The 21,705-nt window shown below is 42.8% G+C and overlaps 1 protein-coding gene across 1 annotated transcript in view; it reads right to left on the bottom strand.

Annotated features, from left to right (window-relative positions):
• Nucleotides 1-9,719: 9,719 nt before the first annotated feature.
• The window catches only part of prima1 (proline rich membrane anchor 1), a 77,269-nt gene continuing 65,283 nt past the window's right edge, over nt 9,720-21,705 (bottom strand). Inside the window, exon 4 of the mRNA XM_064924613.1 lies at nt 9,720-10,598. Coding sequence (XP_064780685.1) covers nt 10,499-10,598 — 100 coding nt within the window. The 3' untranslated portion in view covers nt 9,720-10,498. The remainder of the gene's footprint in view (nt 10,599-21,705) is intronic.

The following is a 21,705-nucleotide window of genomic DNA, read 5'->3' as shown; positions in this document are numbered from 1 at the left end:
TGTTCAAAATGGCCCAGACTGTCTAATCGCATTATCTTCAAATTGCACATCTGAGTCGAAGAGGTTGGAGCATGGTTCAGAGCATTGCTCATTTGCATTCCTTTGGTCGCTCTTGTTCTCTACTGTAACCCCCCCATCCATCCCTTCATCCCTCTCTCCCTCCCTTCCTGACTATCACCACTTGCACATATTTTGTACACTGACTGTGTCACTTGTGTGATAACTTATGCAGTACATCATGTGTGCTTGGTCTGCTTCACCTGATATCAGATATGTGTGGATCATACATTTCTGAAATGTATGACAAAGGTCAGTAAATAAAATTACTTCCTGGGTATGATACATTTGTTCATATTTCCTTCTCTGGTATTGGCTGACTTAGTATAAGTCCATACAATACATGGGTGGGACCTAATTTGAAATCCTATTCAAAATCAGTCCTAGGCAAAAAGTTAGCTTTCATTTTAGAGGGATCCTGGTACACACACACACACTTTTGATTGGCATGTAGACACGCAGCTGTCAGTTTAATTGACCTGCGGCGGCCCGTAACAACAAACCATCTTCTTGCCGAAGGCAGCCACATGATTGACAGCGAAGCTATCCTTCCACTGAGGAAGGAGCTGCGGGTATGACCGAGCAATCCATCAGCACTCCACGACTTTTGGGGGAAAGCCACAACGACTAATGAGGACGTGAATATTAAGTCTGGGGTCGGTTCACGTTGTTGACACTTTGCTGATAGGATGCTTTGATTTGTTGTGCAAGGTGCAAAGCAGAAACACTGGCTTGGTGTAGTTCAAAACTGCATTGCTGTTTCTATTGCTTTGACACAGCTAAATAAAAAAAATCCTTTACATCTAGAGAGTCCTGAATAACAAAACTGATTTGCCAGTTCTGACCAAAGGCGCGTTGGAGGAAGGAGTATGTTTTGGTTAAGACCATTGGAAGTGAGAACATGGAATGTGCCATTTCCCACAGCATGAAACTATTCTTTCAAATCTAAAAGTATACAGTCAAGTCCCCTGTTTACCCTGCTGAAACATACAGCATAGACGAGCATAGGCTGGTGACCAGCCCTCATTGTGTTTTTACTGGTGACCAGCCGTCATTGTGTTTTCACTGGTGACCAGCCTTCGTTGCGCTTTCGCTAGTGACAAGCCTTTGCTGTGCTTTCGCTGGTGACCAGCCTTTGCTTTGTTATCACTGGAGACCAGCCTTCACTGTGTTCTGGACACTAGGGACCAGTATAAGCTGGTCACCAGCGTACCAGCATATACTGGTCACCCGCAAAACCAGCATCAAGCTGGCTTACAAAGTGATGTCTAATTCCTATTGGAATCCAGCCAGAGTGGGGTAGTGACGTGCAGCTTATAAACGATTTGTTCTTTTTGAACTACTCTTTTTACTGACTCGAGTGTCATGATTCGTTTTTTCTGAGCAACACATTTTTGTCATTCTTTTGACCTGCTGGCTGCAATGAATTCTACAGCAAGATTAATATGCAATCCTCCACACCGGAGATGTATTCTGACCAATACCTGGCTGTCATATATGCTCTCAAGCAAAATAGATAATGCTGCAGGGAGCATAAAGGAGAAAAATACATATTTAGAACTGATAATAGATCTCATTAACTAATGTAATTAATGTATTATTGAGTGTTATGATGGAAACATCTTTGTAGAACCAACTCGTCCGGTTGCGGCCACAACTATTTTTTATTTTTTTATTTTACCGTTATTTTACCAGGTAAGTTGACTGAGAACACGTTCTCATTTACAGCAACAACCTGGGGAATAGTTACAGGGGAGAGGAGGGGGATGAATGTGCCAATTGTAAGTAATCGTTAAGGACTGGGGAGTTTTTCAGGACAAAGAAAAACTGAATGGAGCTAAGCACATGCAAAATTCTAGCTTTCCACCAGACACTTGGAGATTAATTCACCTTTCAGCAGGACAGTAACCTAAAATACAAGGCCAAATCGACATTGGAATTGCTTACCAAGAAATGGCTGAGTTACAGTTTTGACTAAAGTCTACTTGAAAAATTATGGCAAGACCTGAAAATGGTCATCTAGCAATGATGAACTATCAATTTGACAGAGCTTAAAGTATTTGTAAAAGTCTAATGGGCAAATGTTTGGCCGCCTTTCCTTCCAGTTCTCTGCTGCCAATAACTGGAACGAACTGTAAAAATCACTGAAGCTGGAGACTCATATCTCCCTCACTAACTTTAAGCACCAGTTGTCAGAGCAGCTCACAGATCACTGCACCTGTAAATAGCCCATTTGTAAAATAGCCCATCCAACTACCTCATCCTCATACTGTTATTATTTATTTATTTATTGCTCCTTTGCACCCCAGTATCTCTACTTGCACACTCATCTTCTGCACATTTATCACTCCAGTGTTTAATTGCTATATTGTAATTATTTCGCCACTATGGCCTATATATTGCCTTACCTCCCTTATCATTCCTCTTTTGCACACACTGTATATAGACTTTTTCTATTTTATTATTGACTGTATATTTGTTAATTCCATGTGTAACTCTTTGTTGTTGTTTGTTGCACTGCTTTACTTTCTCTTGGCCAGGTCGCAGATTGAAATGAGAACTTGTTCTCAACTCTGGATGGCTCTGATTTTTACCCGCACCCTCCTGCCCGCCTAGTATCACTACTCTGGACGGTTCTGACTTAGAATATGTGGACAACTACAAATACCTAGGTGTCTGGTTGGACTGTAAACTCTACTTCCAGACTCACATCAAACATCTCCAATCCAAAGTTAAATCTAGAATTGGCTTCCTATTTTGCAAACAAAGCATCCTTCACTCATGCTGCCAAACATAACCTTGTAAAACTGACCATCCTACCAATCCTCGACTTCGGCGATGTCATTTACAAACAAATTGGATGCAGTCTATCACAGTGCCATCCGTTTTGTCACCAAAACCCCATATACTACCCACCACTGCGACCTGTACGCTCTCGTTGGCTGGCCCGCGCTTCATACTCATCGCCAAACCCACTGGCACCAGGTCATCTACAAGACCCTGCTAGGTAAAGTCCCCCCTTATCTCAGCTCGCTGGTCACCATAGCAGCACCCACCTGTAGCACGCGCTCCAGCAGGTATATCTCTCTGGTCACCCCCAAAATTAATTCTTCCTTTGGCCGCCTCTCCTTCCAGTTCTCTGCTGCCAATGACTGGAACGAACTACAAAAATGTCTGAAACTGGAAACACTTATCTCCCTCACTCGCTTTAAGCACCAGCTGTCAGAGCAGCTCACAGATTACTGCACCTGTACATCTATAATTTAGCCCAAACAACTACCTCTTCCCCTACAGTATTTATTTATTTATTTTGCTCCTTTGCACCCCATTATTTCTATCTCTACTTTGCACATTCTTCCACTGCAAATCAACCATTCCAGTGTTTTACTTGCTATGTTGTATTTACTTCGCCACCATGGCCTTTTTTTTGCCTTTACCTCCCTTATCTCACCTCACTTGCTCACATTGTATATAGACTTATTTTTCTACTGTATTATTGACTGTATGTTTGTTTTACTCCATGTGTAACTCTGTGTTGTTGTATGTGTCTAACTGCTTTGCTTTATCTTGGCCAGGTCGCAATTGTAAATGAGAACTTGTTCTCAACTTGCCTACCTGGTTAAATAAATGTGAAATAAATAAAACAAACTTTTAAAAAACTAGCCTACCTGATTTAATAAAGGTGAAATAAAAAAATAAAATAAAAAATGTTGCACATTCCAATGACTTACCTAGAAAGACTCACAGCTGTAATTACTGCCAAAGGTACTTCTACAAAATATTAACTCAGGTGTGAATACTTATGTAAATTATATATTTCTGCAAACAATTTTCAATACATTTGCAAAAATTGCATATAATTTGTTTCACTTTGTTATTAGCGGATATTTTGTATAGATGGGTGATAGAAAAAATATATTTTATCCATTTTGAATTCAGGCTGTAACACTACCAAATGTGGAATAAGTCAAGGGGTATGAATACTTTCTAAAGGCACTGTATATCCACACACTCAACATTTGGGAATGGTTAGGGTACATTGTTTTAGACCATGCCGCCAAATATGCTAATGTGCCCCCACCAGCACATTGCTCCTACCTACATTTCAAAGTGCAGTGAAAGTAAGGTAAACAATCATTCATTTTACAACAATAAAACCTTAATTCAACTGTAAAAATACAGTATTTTTACTGCAACTCAGTAGCTGGTAACGTACTGTCAAATGACAGGTAATTGTTTACAGTGTCTGCCATACGCACATATACTATAAGTATAACTGTAGAACCTGTAAATGGTCTACCTGGAACCAGTGGTTCTTCGTGACAGAGTTGGAACTCAAAAGGCTTCCCCTACATGGACAAATCGAAGGGTTCTACATGTTTCCCTAAAAGGTTCCTCCATTCGGGACAAATTACATAACTCTGTAACCAGAGAGTTCTTCATGACAGGGTTCAATGTAGAACCCAAAAGGGTTCCCCTACAGGGACAAAATGAAGAACCCACGAGGGTTCCTTGGGAGAGGGTTCTAAAACATCAAAGGGTTCTACATGACACCCAAAAGGGTTCCCAAATAGGGACAAATGAGGGAATATCTGTAGGTTCTAATCTTTTAATAATCTTTATTATACTCTCCAGCGGTGTATCAGCAAATTCAGTTTACTGGCAACAGAGGTTGTGAGGCTCCCAAATAGTCCGAATTTTGCTGGTCTGCAAAACCACGGCCATCATTATGTTAACAGGAGCTGAGAAACATGATTTATTCCTTTCATAATGTTAAGAGAATGCGATTGCGCGTTTAGGGACCTGTTGTGAAGCCTAAACATGCAATTTCTTTCAGCAACATAAAAGCTGACAGTATATCATTTTCAACCACATAAAATACAACTTCCTAAAATTGAGTTACACCCTCTTTGCCCTCAGAACAGCCGGGGACCCTAATCGGCCGCTTATGTTGCTTATGCCTGGAGCCAGCCCAGATTATACTATATTTAGAAAGCATATAAGTCATTCCAAGCCTTATTCATACAGTTTTGTTGAATAGGAAGTACATCAAATGAAATATATAATATTTTCATCATATACAACTTTCACCATATACAACTGTGTACTTGAACTTGTGTCCTCTAAAGTGACTACACCTCAGCAATTTATATTTACAAAAATGGTCAGAAAGGTTTAAACCTTTCTTAGAGTATGCAGCATTACTAGTTATTGTTTACTGCTTATCATGATAAATAATTACTTTTGGGGATGACGTACATTATTACATTTTAGATTACATTTAGTTACATTTAACTGGTTAACTCCTGCGACCTGTACAGGTTTCTTTGAAGTGCGTTAATGCAATCAGTCATAAAGCAATACAAAGCCTATAATGTACTATGTAAAGGAATAAAGCACACATAAAAAGCCTGTTGCAATAAATACCTGTATATAGAGGTCCTTGAGGACTAAAAGTAAGTGCCCACTGGGCACACACTGGCTGAATAAATGTTGTTTCCATGTCATTTGAATGAAGTTACATTGAACAAACGTGGAATAAACGTTGAATTGACTGTGTGTGCCCTTCCAATGTTGTGTTCATCAAGTTTTTCTGGGCCAAATCCCAATTTGAGATTTTTGGGGGTTTATTAAATCATGCATTGATATCAGTGAGAAATGTGCACAATGCATTTTCAAAGGGTTGATCCCTGATTGGAAACAGTACAATCCCTCCAACAACGATCCACACAGTCTTGGATTCATTGAGGAAGCAATATGGAACAAACTGACAATAGATCATATTCAATAGTACAATTTTATTGAAAACTAAAAAAAAGTCAGCAGGTTGCAATTTAAATTAGTTCAATGCACAATATATATATATGTATATATTTATTGTTTTGGTATGTGATGCATACATTGTGCAACAACCTTTAATTACTCAAATATACATGAATGGCTTGTTCCAGACACACAACAACATTTACTCAACTCAGACTGGTAGCATTTCAACATCTTGTTTCTTAATATTTAATCCTATAAACGTACAGTATGTTATTTACTCTGTACACACGAGAAACAGTCAAGAAGACAAGTCTTAAATACTGATATTTACATTCATGCTATTTTTGTTATACTTATTTTGTACATTATAATACACCACTATGTTCATGTAGTGGAGTTATCTGTAGGTATAGACTGTATGGGCTGTAGGTATAGACTATGCAAAGAGTGTGTCCAGTATGATTTCTTTTGTAGCATGAAATGAAGAATGACGGACAGCTTGGACATACAGACAGTTACCTTTGTGTGCAATATGATCTTTGAGCTCTGTTATCATTGTATTTTACTCTTCTTCTGATGTGAATAAATGTTTGATTTTAATGTATGTTGAATTTCAGCATGTTAACCCATTATGACCCACTTCCCTACAGCCCACTAAAGCTGTGTATCCTTAGGGAGAGGGGGATTGGAAGAATCACTCTTCAGAAGAAATACAACTTTTGATCTAACCACAGGCTGATCAATCGGCAAAAAGGATACACGTCAAAATGTTCCCAAATGTTTACGTAGATTAAAGGGATAGCACAACCAAATTACAAAATGACATGTTTGCTTCCTAACCTTCCGAACCGTAATCAGTTTGCTTATGCATCTACTGATCACTATCGGCTTACAGCATTTTCCAATCACATGCAGTATTAGCAATGGCTTCTAACCAGGTCAATGACTTCTCACCAAGTCACATTTCTACACAATCCCTTTTGGAGACTTTGGGATGATTTGAGCATGAAATGTAATTCATGATGATATTGGGTACATTGACTTTGAGAAATAATCAACCATGTTAGCTACAACACTTTTAGGTAACACACCTTGAAAACAATGCAGTACCAGACATATTGTAGGTGGAGTAATTTACTGCGGTAGCAATTAGGGACTGTTCGAAAATTACTGCATGGGAGGGGGGTTCCAACTAGAGACGTCATTAAAAAAAAACGTTTAAAATGCACCCCCCTCCCCAACGTAAAACATATTTTCACATGACCCTCCCCTTGTAATTGAAAATAATTAAATACACTCCCCCTTCATTGAATTAACTCAAAATAATGATTACAACCACAGTAATAGTGATAAAGTAGTCCTACCTCCTTAATACCATCAGGGGTGCATATTTGCAGGTCAGATAAAAAAAAGTACCCATTAAAAACACATATCATGCAATTCTAGTCAATGTACATGACTGAAGATATTAGCTAAATGTATTTTTTTTTATAGAATTTTTTTCTGAGCTAATAGTCGTCGGGCCAGAACATAATATAATAGCAGCCCGATTCATAGGCCTACACTATTTTGAACACCATGTTGAACACATCTGTTTAGTACATCACTAATTCAATGACAATAACATACTCGTGTAGATAAATGGCTCTACTCAATCTACATCGTGGAAGTTCAGCTTTACATCGTGATTGAAATGTAAAGGCAATGTTCACGGTAAAACTCTGCATTCGTCAGCTCAATCGGAAAATACCTTTACATTTCTATCGCAGGATCTGTCACGCTTCAGCGTTACAGATTGAATCGAGACCAAAATGTCACTAGGTGAATTAGTTTTGTCGCTTATGTCTATTTATCTGTGCGTTGATTGGGGAAAAACAGGCAGCCTACCCTACTTTTTATTAGCTCAAAACAATCAGCTTGGTTGCAAGAGAAACTGTCGCTCCCAAAATGTCCCAAGAGAAAGGCCGATTTAGAAAATAGAAGTTTCAGGGAAGAATGAACAGATAGATATGTATTAACTTTACCACATTTCTCCGATGCTAAACCAGTGTGTCTTGTTTGCAACCAAACTGTCGCTGTTTGCAAATAATTAAATCTAAGATGTTATATGATTCTAAGCATTGTAAAATAGCCTACTTGCCACTCCAGACAGAAGCCCGACCCAGAAAAATGTAAGCTTTAACTGCTGGCTGCTCTTCCATGGCTTAACCCATCAAGAGACAGTCACAAGCGCATTCCTAAAAACTGCCTGGGTTTAAAAATCTTCCCTTTTAGAGAAAGTGAATAGCTCAATTGGTAGCGACAGAGTTACACATTGTAGGCCTATTAGATTACTTCCCAAGCAATGTTTTTTTCAAATATTCTCGGCTATAAAACTTCATAGCTTAACCTCTGAATGACAGAGACAAACCAAAGATATTCCCCATATGCATCGGAGTTGCGTCTTTGGGCATTTTGCAGCTTGTTTCTAGCATAAAGCATCGGGGGAAAAACATTGTTATGAAGTCACTTTATATATGCAGAATCCGTTTTCATTTCTTCAAAATCTTAACCTAACAAGGGGTATGATTTTGCCAGTTTCTTTAACAAGAAACTAGGCTATGGCATACTCTCACATAGGCCTACTCCTTCAATTCGAGCACTGGTTTTAACTTAACAGACCAAGCCATTCACGGACACAGAGGTATTTAAGGAGTGGTGACACTATTGGAGGAATTGGCCAACAAATCTATGAATGGCCTTTAGTTTTGTCTGTTAAAACAGGTAGGCCTACCTTTTATTTCTTAAATAGGAAGAAATCGGCTTCAACACATAGATCTGTTGTTGTTAGTCAATTAGCATCATTTCATCCTCATGTGCTGTCCACCTCCTGATTGATTGCACCGTGGCTTTCGCTTCACATTTCTGCACCACAAAGCTTTCATGGAAGCACTCGAAATCTGGCTTATTCTGAAAAACATGTTGTTTTGTGGCCTTTGGAGTGGCAAATATCAAAGGTACGAGTGTGACGAATATGAGCCCAGAGCCGACGGCGGCAGCCAATGTGGGTACTGTGGCATAGGCTAGTGTATAAGGTAGGCCCATGCAAGCAGATGGGTAAAGTTGGTTAGGATGGAATAAATTATATAGGAAAACCTGCAAAACCGAAAATATAAACCAGGGGAAAAATGCAATACCCTCTCCTGTGCCCAATAAAAATCTACACAATCCTCCCCAAAGCAAAAACAAAAGTTACACACCCCTCCATTATTTTGGAGCGCCCCTCCTGCGCAGTCATTTTACAACTGTCGTTTAGATATGTATCCAGTAGACTATTAGGGTAGAAACTGCAGGTTAGCCATTAATGAATTGCTGAACCCTGGCTTTGTTAAGGGTGGAAAGCCCATAGGCAAAGCTAACATACAAAGTTTTCAGTGCATTTAAGGTGTAGGTCATTAACCCAAATCCAGAAGACTGAATCCTGAAGCCAAACTTTACAATAGAGACTTTGACAAAAGAGTACAGAATGCAATTTTGGAATGCATTTTTTGGGGAAACATATACTTACAAATAAAAATAAAAAGGTTAATTCTACCTTTCTTAAAGGTAGACTCAGCAATATTGCATCATCATACACAGCGGGGCAATAACAAATGAACAAACTTGAAAGACTGCCGCTATTGGCTCTTCCCAATTCGAGCCCCCTCTTGAGGCATGCCCACATTTCTGTAAGCAGGAAGTCACTCCGCTGTGCATCATGTCATATTGCTAAATCCACATTGAATATAGCCCCTGTAAAAACTCTTTGAGTCACATATGTGTAATTCTATGGGCTGAGTTCTCCCATTGATTAATATAGTCTAGACATACAGATCTGCGTCGGAAAGCACTAAACAGGATCCATAACTGGTCGGCATTGGATACTCTCATGTCCTATTTTCATAATAAGGAAACAACCCTTGGGAACATATCTCATATCCTTTCAAATTGCATAGTCAGAGACCAAAAGCAATACATTGAACCTTTCACAATGACAGTTCTTCTTTCATCATATTTTGGTGTACAGACCACTGCAATCCTTGTCCATCAACATGATTTTGTGTTTCAAGTAGAATGTCAATTAACAAAAGGCGTCATCAAGGAACCTTCAGAGGCAGGAGAGGAAGGGGAAGGGGGGGAGGACAAGACAATGAAATGTGGAGGGTTGCGGGAAGTGCAGAAAGAGAAAGACAGAAATCATTGCATTCAACAGAAAGTGCATGCGATTTTTTATCCTCTGTATTTCGTGTCGCTTCTGTCCACTTAGGGGTCTCCAAGGTGATGTATGGACTTACAGATTTGGCCAATGTGCTGGCAGCTGTTATCGAGTGCCCGCTAGACATCGAGTCCACACTAGACGAGCCATCCCGTTAAGGCTTCCAGTGCTAAGCCCTCAAGCCCTGCGTGTGAAGGAGTCAGCTACTGAGTTCCAAACCCGGATTAATATATTTATCAATGCCATTCTCTTTCACAGACCTACGGCCAAGCTCTCTTTCATATGGTCCCACAATGGTCTGAAGCATGATTTGCTGTTGGGTTGCAAGTTCATACTCTCCCTCCTACCAGCCCCCCTGCCTTCTCAAAGTCAAGGAGGGCTTCTTGTCATTTCTAGTGGTTTGGGGTTGTGGTTGCCGTGATCCTTCTATCTGGGCACTTCCTACACCCCTGTGTTGTTGGTGTCCACCGTCTTCTTGCTGCGCAGGCTCATGGCGTACTCCCCTCGGCTTGTTCCATTCTCCTCCTTCCGTAGGGGTTTCCTATGACACAGGTGACAAAAATAATCAGATGTCAACATGTGAACAGTACTGCTCCTGTGACTACATCTGATGCATACAGTTGTTCTATGTCTTGCGCCTGTGTCCTTTAACTCCCTTGTTGGTTCATTTGAAATCAATTGACTCTGAAGAGTATATCCACATTCATGGTAGAGAAGACAAGCATTGGCCAATCTGTCGCAAGTCAAAAGTGAAATGTGCATGCACCCTCCACAAGATTCAAAGCATTTATGCTTACGACACAAGTGGGGAGAATATTATATTGACTGCAGATGGATACAATGAAGCTAGCAATCTAGCTAGATACATAGGTTCAAATTGTTTACAATTACTTATAGCTATTAGCTTACTATTACTTCAGCTACAGCAGCTAGCTAGCCTGCCAACTTAGAGACATTACTGTGCAGCCGTCTTCATCGACCTGGCTAAGGCTTTCGACTCTGTCAATCACAACATTCTTATTGGCAGACTCAACAGCCTTGGTTTCTCAAATGATTGCCTCGTCTGGTTCACCAATTACTTCTCTGATAGAGTTCAGTATGTCAAATTGGAGGGCCTGTTGTCCGGACCTCTGTCAGTCTCTATGGGGGTGCCACAAGGTTCAATTCTCGGGCCGACTCTCTTCTCTGTATACATCAATGATGTCGCTCTTGCTGCTGGTGATACTTTGAGCCACCTCTACGCAGACGACATCATTCTGTATACCTCTGGCCCTTCTTTCACTGTGTTAACTAACCTCCAGATGAGCTTCAATGCCATACAACTCTCCTTCCGTGGCCTCCAACTGCTCTTAAAACTTCTTAGGGCTGAGATCCCGCTAACGGGATTGATATGACAACAGCCAGTGAAAGTGCAGGGCGCCAAATTCAAAACAACAGAAATCCCATAATTAAAATTCCTCAAACATAGAAGTATTTCACACCATTTTAAAGATACGCTTCTTGTTAATCCCATCACAGTGTCCGATTTCAAATAGGCTTTACAGCGAAAGCACCACAAACAATTATGTTAGGTCAGAGCCAAGTCACAGAAAAACACAGCCATTTTTCCAGCCAAAGAGAGGAGTCACAAAATTCAGAAATAGAGATAAAATTAATCACTAACCTTTGATGATCTTCATCAGATGACACTCATAGGACTTCATGTTACACAATACATATATGTTTTGTTTAAAAAATCAATAACGTGCCAATATACATTGGCGCGTTATGTTCAATAGTTCCAAAAACATCCGGTGATTTTGCAGAGAGCCACATCAATTTGTTTATGAAAATACAAGTGTTATGCATGAAACTTCAGATACACTTCTTCTTAATGCAACCGCTGTGTCAGATTTCAAAAAAGCTTTACGGAAAAAGCAAACCATGCTATAATCTGAGTACAGTGCTCAGACACAAAAACAAGCCGTACAGATACCCTCCATATTGTGCAGTCAACATTAGTCAAAAATAGCTTTATAAATATTCACTTTGATGATCTTCATCAGAATGCACTCCGAGGAATCCATTCGATAATGTCCAAATAGCTACTTTTGTTAGCGCGTTTTGTAAACAAATCCAAAGTCAAGAAGGAGCAGACGAAATGTCAAAAAGTTCCGTTACAGTCCATAGAAACATGTCAAACAATGTATAGAATCATATCAATCAATCTTTAGGATGTTTTTAACATAAATCTTCAATAATATTCCAACCGGAGAACTCCTTTGTCTGTAGAAAAGCAATGGAACAGAGATCGCTCTCACGTGAACGAGCATCACGAGCTCAAAGCATTCTGCCAGACCTCTGACTCATTCCCCTCTCATTCGCCGCCACTTCACAGTAGAAGCATCAAACTAGGTTCTAAAGACAGTTGACATCTAGTGGAAGCCTTTGGAAGTGCAACATGACCAATATCCCACTATCTTCAATAGGGAATGAGTTGAAAAACGACCAACCTCAGATTTCCCACTTCCTGGTTGGATTTTTTCTAATGTTTTTGCCTGCCATATGAGTTCTGTTATACTCACAGACATCATTCAAACCGTTTTAGAAACTTCAGAGTGTTATCCAAATATACTAATAATATGCATATATTAACAACTGGGACTGAGTAGCAGACAGTTTACTCTGGATACCTCTGGGCACTGCAAAAATCCCTAAAGCTGGAGACTCTTACCTCCCTCACGAGCTTTAAGCACCAGATGTCAGAGAAGCTCACAGATCACTGCACCTGTACATAGTTCATCTGTATATAGCCAATCCAATCTACCTCATCCCCATACTGTATTTATTTATTTATCTTGCTCCTTTGCAACCCAGTATCTCTAACTTGCACATTCATCTTCTGCACATTCTACCATTCCAGTGTTTAATTGCTATATTGTAATTACTTCACCACCATGGCCTATTTATTGCCTTACCTCCCTTATCCTACCTCCTTTGCACATGCTGTATATAGATTTTTCTACTGTATTATTGATTGTATGTTTGTTAATTCCATGTGTAACTCTGTGTTGCTGTATGTGTCAAACTGCTTTGCTTTATCTTGGCGAGGTTGCAGTTGCAAATGAGAACTTGTTCTCAACTAGCCTACCTGGTAAAATAAAGGTGAAATTTAAAAAAATATTTTAACAAAATAGTTTGCCAGCAACACTTGTCTTACTAGACAAGGCTAGCGAGTTGGCTAGCCATGCACAGAATACTACATATTGCCTATCAAGCCATTAGCATTCTAACAAATGCTAGCAAGGAAAGTAGCCAAACTGGATGGAAGTGAGCAAACCTCAGTCAACCAATCATACCATCTGACACTCATTTCAGAAATGAGGAGGTGTGTAACATTTTCCATTGCCCTCCACTAAAGCCAATGCGTATATCACTTGTCTTTTCTACCAAAAATCTGTCTTAAGCATAGGTAAAAGATCTGAAGATCTTGAATAGTTAATAGACTCCAAGCTACTGTATACCTACTATTATGTTGAAAAGCACTGTGATTAAAAGAAAAAGCACACAGGTGTTGGTTCTGAAAGCCAACTTTGATATTATGATTGTAGAGGAAGGCCTATCTAAACCATAAACATACCATTGGGGAAGTTACTGGCTACGCACAAGGATTTAGTCAGAGTTTAATGCATGTGACACATTAAACACATCTAATAAAAAAAGAAGAAGAATGGAATCTAAATTGAAAATGTGACACTTCTCCCAAGAGGTATACTTCCCTACAGATAGATAAGACGTAAATCCACACAACAGCTTTAATTTGTAATTGTGAATAAAAAATGGCCACCAGCGTTTAAGAGCTTAGACCTGGAGAGAGCTGGGCCTGGTATAATGCAGCCAGTGAGCAGTATATTGCAGTGGCTGATTCACAGCTGCTGAGGGTCATCAAAGTGAGTTATCCTGTTCTCCAAATGACTTTCTGCCGCCTTTAATGGCCCCGTGAGCGAACACAGTGGCCTCCTTCCCTAACTCAACCTACCCATCCTGTCGCTCTCCTAATTAAGAGATCCAAGATATGTGACCCTTTCAGGCAAGGATCCAAATAACTCAATTATGGGTCCCTGCAGGGATGGCAAGACTGGGCATGATCAATGTGTCCAGGAGGTCCTGGGAGGGCTCTGTGTTCGTTCTCCCCATAATGTCACTTTTAGATGATGTGGACCGTCGTGCTGTGTCCATAATGGTAACAGACAAATAAGATGGACATACAGATCTCTATAAGATCTCTTGGCTTTTTCAACCAGAATAAAGTCTGGATATGCTGTCTGCTTTTTCAGGGAAAGACACTGAAAATGGCTATATGCTCCTCATACGTAGCTGTAGTGTGAGACAATCCCCTTTGTTGGCATTATCATTTTTCGCCCCATACTTAAATCGGCATATCAGCATATGAGGTATCTCAACTTTGCATGGTGACGGTTTTGGGATACAAGGCCTCTGTCTGTCTGAAACCCTTAAAAACAAACAAATGGGAAACTTTCTCAGTTCTGAAGCCACTCAGCCCATACACATTAATCCAGTCACTTTCCCCAGAGCCACCTCTCTTAAAAGTTTCAGCAATGGTCGGGACTGCTTTTGCTCATTTGTGGTGATACTGTAAAAACAATCTGGGTCCCTCAGAGATGGGTGAATGAGACACGTCCTGTAGCCAGGCCATTTGTCCTCCAAACATGATTTTGATGGAATATGGCCCATCCTCAAGGACTTGAGGATGTGCACTCATGAGGGACATAGTACCATTTTCTGTTTATCATTGAACATCACATTCGAGTAATGTGCGCACATCCCGAAATCAACAAGCTCTGTAGCAGGATAGCTAATGCTGGGACCTTGACAAACTTAACAGTGAGCGAGTGATGACCATGAAAACATGCAGAACTGATGGCTATGTTCAACAATTATATTATTCTTCTATTACTCTATTTGTGATATTTCACTTTGCCTCGCTGGATTTCTAGGTAATCAATCCTCTGATGACATCTGTAATGTTGTAGACGATAAGCATGTGATTACGTGTTTGTTAACTTGCACGAACTGCATTTGAAATTGCATGTGATTGTATCCACTGCTAGGTACACAAAGAAGTTTTGGAGGTGCGCATGGAACTTTTCATGATACGGACAGGAAATGGGTCTATATACGAATGAGCATCCTTTATGATATCAGAATAAACTTTTGTTCAAATGCAGTAAGCTCAGTCAGCCATTTAAAAGGTCAAATCTTTTGTGAGGAGACAATCTTTGCAGACCGCAACAGCCTCCTAACCTTCACGCCCTTCTTCACACACCGATTTAAGGCATGGTACAGTACCAGAGACTGACGTTCACAGCAAAAAAATTCACAGCACACGAATTGAGGGCCCCAGATGCTTTCAAACATAGTCTGCTGCTACAGGCTACCATGCCATCCAAGGGTCATTACCATAATACATACAGTACACCAGGGTCTATCAGAGAAGACAACATGGATCATTGCTGAATATGAGTCAGGGCACGAAACTCCCAGTCTTTCATTGTCAAGGCTAACGCTAATTCCTTATGCTGACCATGTAGTTATTCAGTGGCAGAGGAGTCAGTGACACAACCACAGAATAAATATTCTCAAGTAGAAGCCATGGGTCTGTGATTCATTTACTATAATCACACCATCACTCCTGTCCCTCTGCTAGTAAGCCCTCTGTCTTTTTCAAGGAGTCATCCTGAGCAAGTGAGCGACTGAGAACTATCAAGCCCCAAAATGGCTGCTGAGGGGGCCAAAAGCCACTCCTCTATTGGTTGTCCCCTCTTCAGTTACAAAGTAGTGAGTCAAATGTTGTAGGGCCTATATCATAAGTTGAAAGTCACTGTGCCTCTGTTAGAAGTAGACTAAACTGCCTGATCTGTTTCAAAAGAAGCCATTTATGATCCAAGTTCCTTCTCAAGATGAGTAGGCTATAGGCAGCAGTAGAAGTTATGTAGTTATTTTGATGGCTGTAGTAGTCTTTGTTGTTTTGGCCACTGGTCAAGCCATACTCATTGTAACTGGCAGCTCTGTGGTGGCTCTCTGCTCAGGGCCTTGGGGCCTTACATAACATGCCAGGGGGAGAGTGAAGAAATTAGCTTTCAGCAGAGTCGCTGTGTCACTCCATTCATTTGGGCTGACTCAGCTGGCAAACACACACAAACATGAGCACACACACACACACACACTCAAACCTTCCTCTCCTCCTTCTCCTGACGGACAGCAAAACGTTGAGACTGAGGTCCTAGCAGCGACCAGACCCTTTCCCATGGTCCTTAAGAGGACTTGGCGACTGCCTGAGTTGACTGTGTGTGTGTGTGTGTGTGTGTGTGTGTGTGTGTGTGTGTGTGTGTGTGTGTGTGTGTGTGTGTGTGTGTGTGTGTGTGTGTGTGTGTGTGTGTGTGTGTGTGTGTGTGTGTGTGTGTGTTTGTTTGTGTGTGTGTGTGTCTTCACAGGGAAGTGGTAAGGCAAACATGTCTTCCAGTCACAGCAGTGACTTCAATCACCATTACCAGCAAATGGAGATCAAGTAAACATTTACAAGTACAGCACTTCTTATCTCTATGTACACAATGATACACTATGCAGTAAATACTACTGTGACCCAAAACAGAGACTAATGTTTCCTGTATAAACATTTTCATTAATTAAACAGATGCAACTTTGAGCGTTACTCAAATATACATTTTATTTACAGCAGCATAAAAAAAAGAAACATAAAAAAACCTGACAGCATGACACATTCAGGATAATAATTTAAATGTAATCTTGGTTCAACCAGAACTAAAGTCTTGTGTAATTGGTCAGATGCTCAATTAAGTTCTGGGTCCATATGTGTTAATTAAGAGAAGAGGAACCGTAACAAAGAGCACCACCCTCTCTCTTTGCGATTCACCGGCAAGTCTATGGGCCAAATGTCCCCCCCCCCTTCCGAAACTCAAAAGATGCTAACACCTGTGAAATCGTGATTTGTCCAAAGCACCGGAACTAATGCTGCTCGTTATCACACGCATCCCATTGTATTCAAATTGGGATATTGATATGGGTGAACTGTAAAACACCTCTCAAAGTGTGAGTTCAGAAAACGTTCAGGATTCAGCAGCATGTTTTTTTCAATGTAATGGTAAGTTCACATGGTTCTGGTAAATTCCAGAACTTCCAGATGAACTTTTATGACGTGGGTGTCAACATTGAAATACTGTTATGAACTTGAGTGAAGACCCAAACGCGGTTTTAACAGAAAACAGAGTTCTTTAATAAAAACAGGAATGGCATAAATCCTCTTCCAACGTAGTCAATGGAACAAAAGAACGTAGTATAATGCAGGTTGCACCTGCCATGCAGACTCCGACAGGACAGGACAAGGAGGAAGCAAACGAGACGACAGCTTGCTTCTGGCATCAAAAAACACAAACAAGAATCAGACACTGAAAGTAGCAGGAACAGAGAAAGAAATAGAGACCTAATCAGAGGGGGAAGAGAGAACAGGTGGGGAAAGAGAGAATGAGCTAGTTAGGAGAAATGTAGAACAGCTGAGGGATGAGAGACAGAGAAGGTAACCTAAAAAGACCAGCAGAGAGAGAGAATGAAGAGAAAGGACAGGAACAGACATAACAAGACATGACAGTACCCCCCCACTCACCGAGCGCCTCCTGGCGCACTCGAGGAGGAAACCTGGCGGCAACGGAGGAAATCATCGATCAGCGAACGGTCCAGCACGTCCCGAGAGGGAACCCAACTCCTCTCCTCAGGACCGTACCCCTCCCAATCCACTAGGTACTGATGACCACGGCCCCGAGGGCGCATGTCCAAAATCTTACGAACCCTGTAGATGGGTGCGCCCTCGACAAGGATGGGGGGAGGGATGAGCGGGGGCGCGAAGAACGGGCTTAACACAGGAGACATGGAAGACCGGGTGAACGCGACGAAGATAGCGCGGGAGAAGAAGTCGCACTGCGACAGGATTAATGACCTGGGAAATACGGAACGGACCAATGAACCGCGGGGCCAACTTGCGAGAAGCTGTCTTAAGGGGAAGGTTTCGGAAAACATTCTCGATAATGATCTGAGCCGTCTCCTTAGCAGAAGGGAGCTTATCGAGAGGAATGAAATGAGCCGCCTTAGAGAATCTATCGACAACCGTAAGAATAACTGTCTTCCCCGCTGATGAAGGCAGTCCGGTGATAAAATCTAAAGCGATGTGAGACCACGGTCGAGAGGGAATGGGAAGCGGTCTGAGACGGCCGGCAGGAGGAGAGTTCCCAGATTTAGTCTGCGCGCAGACCGAACAAGCGGCGACAAATCGACGCGCGTCACGTTCCCGAGTGGGCCACCAGAAACGCTGGCGAATGGAAGCGAGCGTACCCCGAAGGCCGGGGTGGCCGGCTAACTTGGCAGAGTGGGCCCACTGAAGAACGGCCGGACGAGTAGGAACGGGAACGAACAGAAGGTTCCTAGGACAAGCTCGCGGTGACGGAGTGTGAGCGAGTGCTTGCTTTACCTGCCTCTCAATTCCCCAGACAGTCAACCCGACAACACGCCCCTCAGGGAGAATCCCATCGGGGTCGGTGGAGACCTCAGAAGAACTGAAGAGACGAGATAAAGCATCAGGTTTGGTGTTTTTTGAGCCCGGACGATAAGAAATAACAAACTCGAAACGAGCGAAAAACAGAGCCCAACGAGCCTGACGCGCATTAAGTCGTTTGGCTGAACGGATGTACTCAAGGTTCCTATGGTCAGTCCAAACGACAAAAGGAACGGTCGCCCCTCCAACCACTGTCGCCATTCGCCTAGGGCTAAGCGGATGGCGAGCAGTTCGCGATTACCAACATCATAGTTACGTTCTGACGGCGATAAGCGATGAGAGAAAAACGCGCAAGGATGGACCTTGCCGTCAGAGAGAGCGCTGAGAAAGAATGGCTCCCACGCCCACCTCTGACGCGTCAACCTCAACAACAAACTGTCTAGAGATGTCAGGTGTAACAAGAATAGGTGCGGATGTAAAACGATTCTTAAGAAGATCAAAAGCTCCCTGGGCGGAAACGGACCACTTAAAGCACGTCTTAACAGAAGTAAGGGCTGTGAGAGGAGCTGCCACCTGACCGAAATTACGGATGAAACGACGGTAGAAATTAGCGAAGCCCAGAAAGCGCTGCAGCTCGACGCGTGACTTAGGAACGGGCCAATCAATGACAGCCTGGACCTTAGCGGGATCCATCTTAATGCCCTCAGCGGAAATAACGGAACCGAGAAAAGGGACAGAGGCGGCATGAAAAGTGCACTTCTCAGCCTTCACATAAAGACAGTTCTCCAAAAGGCGCTGGAGGACGCGTCGCACGTGCTGAACATGAATCGAGAGAGACGGTGAAAAAATCAGGATATCATCCATGTAAACGAAAACAAAAATGTTCAGCATGTCTCTCAGGACGTCGTTAACTAGTGCCTGAAAGACAGCTGGAGCGTTAACGAGGCCGAAAGGAAGAACCCGGTATTCAAAGTGCCCTAACGGAGTGAAACGCACTCGTCCCCCTCCCTGATGCGCACGAGATGGTAGGCGTTACGAAGGTCCAATTTGGTGAAAAACCTGGCTCCCTGCAGGATCTCGAAGGCTGAAGACATAAGAGGAAGCGGATAACGATTCTTAACTGTTATGTCATTCAGCCCTCGATAATCCACGCATGGGCGCAGGGACCCGTCCTTCTTCTGAACAAAAAAACCCCGCGCCGGCGGGGGAGGAGGAGGAGACTATGGTACCGGCGTCGAGCGAAACCCGACAAATAATCCTCGAGAGCCTTACGTTCGGGAGCCGACAGAGAGTATAATCTACCCCGGGGGGGAGTAGTTCCCGGAAGGAGATCAATACTACAGTCATACGACCGGTGTGGAGGGAGAGAAGTGGCCTTGGAACGACTGAACACCGTGCGCAGATCGTGATACTCCTCCGGCACCCCTGTCAAATCGCCAGGCTCCTCCTGTGAAGAAGAGACAGAGGAAACAGGAGGGATAGCAGACATTAAACAGGTTACATGACAAGAAACATTCCAGGATAGGATAGTATTACTAGACCAATTAATAGAAGGGTTATGGCGCACTAGCCAGGGATGACCCAAAACAACAGGTGTAAAAGGTGAACGAAAAATTAAAAAAGAAATGGTTTCGCTATGATTACCAGAGACAGTGAGGGTTAAAGGCAGCGTCTCACGCTGAATCTTGGGGAGAGAACTACCATCTAAAGCGAACAAGGCCCTGGGCTCCCTAACTGTCTGAGAGGAATGTCATGTTCCCGAGCCCAGGTCTCGTCCATAAAACAGCCCTCCGCCCCAGAGTCTATCAAGGCACTGCAGGAAGCAGATGAACCGGGCCAGCGGAGATGGACCGGAAAGGTAGTGCGTGATCCAGAAGGAGAGGCCTGAGTAGTTGCGCTCACCAGTAGCCCTCCTCTTACTGATGAGCTCTGGCTTTTACTGGACATGAGGTGACAAAATGACCAGCGGAGCCGCAGTAGAGACAGAGGCGATTGGTGATTCTCCGTTCCCTCTCCTTGGCCGAGATGCGAATACCCCCAGCTGCATAGGCTCAGCATCCGAGCCGGCGGGGAGGGTGGCAGTGATGCGGCAGGTGGCAGTGATGTGGAGAGGGGAGCAACGGAGAACGTGAGCTCCTTTCCACGAGCTCGGCGACGAAGATCAAACCGTCGCTCTATGCGAATAGCGAGAGCTATTAAGGAGTCCAGACTGGAAGGAACCTCCCGGGAGAGGATCTCATCCTTAACCTCGACGTGGAGACCCTCCAGAAAACGAGCGAGCAAAGCCGGCTCGTTCCAGTCACTAGAGGCAGCGAGTGCGAAACTCAATAGAATAATCCGTTATGGATCTATTCCCCTGACATAGGGAAGACAGGGCCCTGGAAGCCTCCTCGCCAAAAACAGAACGGTCAAAAACCCGTATCATCTCCTCCTTAAAGTCCTGATACTGGTTAATACGCTCAGCCCTCGCCTCCCAGACTGCCGTGCCCCACTCACGCGCCCGTCCGGTAAGGAGAGAAATGACATGGAGTAAGTGTTGGGCTGGAGAGAGAACACCACATCACACTGAGTGAGGAATGAGCGGCACTCAGTGGGCTCCCCAGAGTAACACGGCGGGTTGTTGATCCTGGGCTCCGGAGACTCGGAAACCCTGGAAGTGGGCGGTGGATCGAGGTGGAGTTGGTGAACCCGTCTTGTGAGGTCGGAGACTTGGACGGCCAGGGTCTCAACGGCATGTTGAGCAGCAGACAATTCCTCCTCGTGTCTGCCTAGCATCGCTCCCTGGATCTCGACGGCGGAGTGAAAAGGGTCCGGAGCCGCTGGGTCCATTCTTGGTCTGATTCTTCTGTTATGAACTTGAGTGAAGACCCAAACGCGGTTTTAACAGAAAACAGAGTTCTTTAATAAAAACAGGAATGGCATAAATCCTCTTCCAACGTAGTCAATGGAACAAAAGAACGTAGTATAATGCAGGTTGCACCTGCCATGCAGACTCCGACAGGACAGGACAAGGAGGAAGCAAACGAGACGACAGCTTGCTTCTGGCATCAAAAAACACAAACAAGAATCAGACACTGAAAGTAGC

The sequence above is a fragment of the Oncorhynchus masou genome, chromosome 19, assembly GCF_036934945.1.
Source record: "Oncorhynchus masou masou isolate Uvic2021 chromosome 19, UVic_Omas_1.1, whole genome shotgun sequence".
NCBI lineage: Eukaryota > Metazoa > Chordata > Actinopteri > Salmoniformes > Salmonidae > Oncorhynchus > Oncorhynchus masou.
The sequence above is the reverse complement of the archived record's forward strand: the minus strand, read 5'-3'. Positions and strand labels throughout refer to the sequence as shown.